The sequence below is a fragment of the Corvus brachyrhynchos genome, unplaced genomic scaffold, assembly GCF_000691975.1.
Source record: "Corvus brachyrhynchos isolate BGI_N302 unplaced genomic scaffold, ASM69197v1 scaffold146, whole genome shotgun sequence".
NCBI lineage: Eukaryota > Metazoa > Chordata > Aves > Passeriformes > Corvidae > Corvus > Corvus brachyrhynchos.
Genome location: NW_008238960.1, coordinates 1,350,537 through 1,355,509, shown reverse-complemented (window position 1 = coordinate 1,355,509; position 4,973 = coordinate 1,350,537). Strand labels below are relative to the sequence as shown.

The following is a 4,973-nucleotide window of genomic DNA, read 5'->3' as shown; positions in this document are numbered from 1 at the left end:
TACGTGTGGGGTGAGAGAGGTCGTTAAGTGGTGGGGGGGGGGGGGGGGGGGCCAGAAATATGTGTATCTTCTGTGCAGTACAAAATTTCCAGCTGTTTATCAAACCTATTGTTTTTATAGATTTTTCTTCTCTAATTCCTGTAAAGTGTTTCAGACCATTGTAGCACTTTAAAGAGATCTTTTGAGCAGTTGCAAGTGTTGTCCTGTTGGCCGTCTAAGGTAGCTTCTCAATTCTATTAAAACTTGAATCCTAAAGTACTTGCTAGTTGAAAAACAAGAATTAAAGTTTATTCACAGCTCCTTTTTCTTTTTAAATCTGTAGTTTGCACTACTGTGTATGTAGTTGCTACTTGAAAAAATGTAAGGTATCATGATAGCTCTCTGTTATATCCATAAAGCTGTATCAAAACATTGCCTGTAACTTAACTTTATGAAAAATTGAAGTTGCTCATAGCAGTTTCTTTTTTGGTGTTTTCTTGGAGTCTTGATTCAATTTGAATGTGTAAACTCAACTTCTAGAGTGAAAATGCTTTCAGCTGATCTGGTTTGTTAATAGTACAGAAAGTTCTAACTTTCCTTTTAGCAAAGCTTTAGGTACTTTTCAGCTCTTCATCAGAGAATGAGACTAAAAATCTCATGGTCTTTATGCTCTTTGGTCTTCATACTTTGCTTGAGTGTATGCTCTGCTCCTCCTAAGAGAGAAGTAAAATAACTTTGTCAGATGAGGACTTTTACTTGGTTTTATAATTGGGTGTTTAAAAGAGTTGTCAGGCTTTTTGATTCTCTTTCTGAATTGAACAAGTTTGTCATTTTCAAGGGATGAATCCTTTTTCAATGTTAATCATTATTGCTGGATTATAAAACTCTATTTCAAAGGTAGCTGCTATGGGTGTTAAAGCAGTAAGCATCCCTTCACTGTATCTTATCAGTAAGATTTGGTATTAGCTGGCATTTTCTTCTGAAGTGTTATATGTTCCACTTATATTAATTATATAAAATCTAATCCCATCGATGAAGCTATAGTTGATACTTGGCATATCTATATCTGTCATGTTCTGAATCAGATTAAAAGTTTCCTCTACTCTTTGAACTTTCTTATTTATTCAAAGTTAGTGATAGGTATGGATGGGTAGTTGGTGTATAGATATTAATGAACTTTTTTTGCCTATTAACTTGTTCAAGTGTCAAGGGCTGAGATCTCACTACCTCAATGAAAATATGGGTTTTTTTCCATTTCTTTTGAGAATTGTGGAAGATGAAGATGTAATACTTATATTTTTCAGCACATTTGCAGTTTAGCCAATAATTAAGCAGGAATCCATGTTTGGGTGCCCTTCTAGTTTAAGAGATTTGTAGGGACCATCCCACATTGTTTTCATGTGCAATGATTTTCAAAATTTTATATATTTCTGTGATTTATACATGCATTTTATATGGCCTTTCAGAGAAATAGCATATATATGTGTACAACTAATTCTAGTAATTTTAATATTAAATGGCATTTCAGACTTCAAACAAATAATGTTATTGTACAGGATGAAAGAAAAACAGACATGGCAATAACTAGACTGCTAGTCTGTCAAAACTGTTCACACAAAGTAGATTTTAAAAGGCTTTCAAACTTCAGTTTGAGAGAGGCATCTGTAATAGTGAATGTCTATCAGCCTAACTTTATCCTTTGAAAACCTTAACATATTTTGTATTGAGAACATAGTTTTAAACATAAGACTTTCTGGAAAAGTATTGCTTTTGGAATGAAGGAATGTAAGTTTAAATGTTAAAGACTTGCAGGAAAGGAGTTGTCAGAGCTGTGGATCTGTGCTGCCATTTGGCTGTCAATTACTGGCCATGTCAGCTACCTGGAGTGTCTTTTACCAAAGCTGTATGTGCAGGGTCTTCCTGCCATCCCAAGCTGTAGCTCTTAAAACACTTGACACTTTCACTGCGTTCTGTACACACAGAAAAATCCCCATCCTGTGTACTTCACATTTTTCTACTGGGTTCACTGTTGGCTTATCTCTAGCAGTGTTTTCAGTCTCCCTGAACCTTAATTGTGTTCCATGATTCTTATTTGTCATGCATATGACAACTTTTGCTCACAGGAAAAACATTTTTGGACTAATGCCATTTGATTTGACACAGCAGTTCCTACAGTTTCTACCTGAAACTGCCTTCTGGATTTAGATGTGGTACACTGGTTTGCAGTTCCTTTTAATGAGCTAAACAAAGAAATTAAAGGTCCATTTATTAATGACTAGATATAAGTGATTTTCTTACAGCTTTCTTTTAGCTGTTGGGATTATTCATGTAAAAAGCAACAGATTAACAGCATAAAATCTTTTAGCCCATTTTCATATGCAGATATTTTTCTTATTGATAAAGCAGGTGTGGATTAGGGAGAACAGAGAGTAGTAGTGAAGCATATTTTAACTTGTGTTGAAATAAGCTGCTTCTAGGAAAAATTCTTAAATATCAGTAGAGAAATGCTCACACATGGCTTAGTTCCATGTCTTCTGCCATTCACAAAAAATTGACACTGTGGGATCTTCACCTGTGTTTTCTCATGTTTTCATCTCTTTCTCAAGGTTGAATGCTAACCCAAAAAGAATATAACCTTTTGAAGCTCATTAGGGTGGCTCATGAGTATGATTTGCTTTTAATGATGGTTTCAACAGTACTGAACCTGTCACAACAAATTTTTAGAGGATTATCAAATCCTATGCTAACTTTTCAAAAGTAAAAGCCAAACAATTATTTAACAAAATATGTAAGCCCTTTGATAGATTTATCCTTAATAATTAGTACAATCAGATAATCTGGATAAAATGGGGTTTGTACATTATGTTTCATTCATACTGTATTATTTAGAAATAGACTTCTTCATAGTTATATATGTATCAAGGAATACCTGTAAATATAAGAATTCTTAGTAGAGATTTTAATATGCCTTGCCCATGTGATTCTGTATGCTATAATAATATAAAATGTATGTAGTAGAAAGTATGCATCAGTATGTTACGATAGTATAAATCATCTATCTCTTTAATTTCAAAAGACAGCACTCTTTTTATAGTAGTTTTCTGTGTGACTGTCATGTGAGTATATGTGTATCTATCTTAAGCTAAGCATAGAATAAATATTTGAATAGAATGTTGCTAGTTGTTACAGAAACTGCATTGAAGACATTGGGGTTTAATTTAAATTTTGACAGAGGAGGCCAAGGAAACTTGAAGCATATTCTTAATGATTATTGAAGAGTGATCCAATAATTATGAAAGATTATTACAGAGTAGTCTGCTGGAAGATAAACTGACTCCTCCACTCTTTGGCAGGTGGATGACATCTTAGGAGAAGGCAGTGATGAAAGTGATACTGAAAAAAAAAAGCCAGGAGAGGAAGGTGAAAAACCTCAGACTAGTGCAACAGAGACTCTAGGGAGGAAGACAGATCAGAGACCTGGATCATCATCATCATCATCAAGTGAAAGAAGTTTAACAGGCAGTGTACCCAGGTATGAATATTTCAAATGTAAGAAGATATGTTTCATTGTGTTTGTGTACTGTTCAGCATGCTTTTTTACAATCTGCCATTTGCAATCTGTTGTTAACCTATGGATGTAGGCAACTTTTTCTTGTAAGCCTGTGAAATGCTTATCTCTGCAATGTTTTGGGATTTATTTAAGGAAGTGGTCTTAGTAAATGTCTTACTGAGAACCAGGGTATAACCTGTTCAGAAAGAACTGAAGGCAACTGAACTGCACTTCTTTTAAAATTGTCTCAGTCCTGTGTCAGATATAGAACCATGTCCTCTGCAGGGTCACTTTGAGTAAAATAAAGCATGGTTTTGGAAAGCTATGCTTTTTTATCCCAAATTTTTGAGATACTTTTATATTGGTCATTCATAACAATGAGGTTGTTGGAATGCTTTTCTACTCAGAAAGAAATTTAAACTTGCTAGTTTCTTCTTCAGAATATGTCTTAGTGTCCCTGTATTGACTGTTGGATGATGACTATCAACCACTTTGCTAGTAAACTAGAACTTAATAAACTAAGTGCTTATGTTAAATATGTTAAAGAATGGCTCTCAATATGCAACCTGTTAATAGTTTTTAAGCTTAAGAATTTAGAGCAAGCAATACAAGATTTTAATTTAGAATTGCAGGGGTCATCATCCTGTACCACAGGGTGCTGAAAGTGCAAACATGACTCAGATGTGTGTTGTAGTTCCTTTCTGCTCTCTAACCAAACTCTGTTCCAACCATAAGACTTTAGGCTCTAACACTTTTTCCTTAATGAGGATAATAAAAGTATTTGGTCTTAAGCAACTGACTTGCAGTATTTTAACTTTTCTGAGCTTTGTTCTAGCACACAAGGAAGGTATGAGAGAAACTGCAAAAACTGCCACAGAATGTGACATACAACATTCATGGAGAGATTTTGATGGGGGTAATAATGTTGCTGTGTGTTGGGTTTATTGGAGAAGGAGCTACGGGGAAGCTTGCATGGCCTCTTAGTTTATCATGGGTATTCCTAATCATTCAACTTCTTCAGGAAAAAGTCTGAAAATTATGATAATTCAATTTGTCTCAAATGGATAGAAGAAAAATTCTCTCGTAAATGAAGTTTGGAAGAGGAAAGGCAAGCAAATGATCAATGTTTTAGAGCACAGCTTGAAAGCAGCAAGGCATGGTGGTGGCTTGTCACTGTTAATTCATCCTAATACTGTGATGTTTCATTGTGTAGAAGACATACAAGTTTCTGGAAACCTAAGGGAAGAAGGAGTCACATGAAGGAATATTGCTACATACTATTCCGCAAAGATGATTGTCTTGGTTTGAAAGGCAGGTGTCTGCTAAGGCAGAAGCCTCCCTTGGAATGGCAGATGCAACCCCCTTCCCTCCGAGTTATTATAATTTTGAAATCAAGGGGCTTTTAGGCAAAGATGTGGGAAATAGGAATAACAGTTCTTTACTA

At 35.0% G+C, this 4,973-nt stretch overlaps 1 protein-coding gene across 2 annotated transcripts in view; it reads left to right on the top strand.

Moving 5' to 3' along the window:
- Window positions 1-4,973, top strand: part of CTDP1 (CTD phosphatase subunit 1) — an 87,605-nt gene that overhangs the window by 51,722 nt on the left and 30,910 nt on the right. Inside the window, exon 11 of one of the 2 annotated variants that reach the window (XM_008637123.2) lies at window positions 3,333-3,511. The exons of the other annotated variant lie outside the window; for it this stretch is intronic. Within the exon in view, the coding sequence (XP_008635345.1) occupies window positions 3,333-3,511 (179 nt within the window). The remainder of the gene's footprint in view (window positions 1-3,332; window positions 3,512-4,973) is intronic. 2 annotated transcript variants of the gene reach the window in all.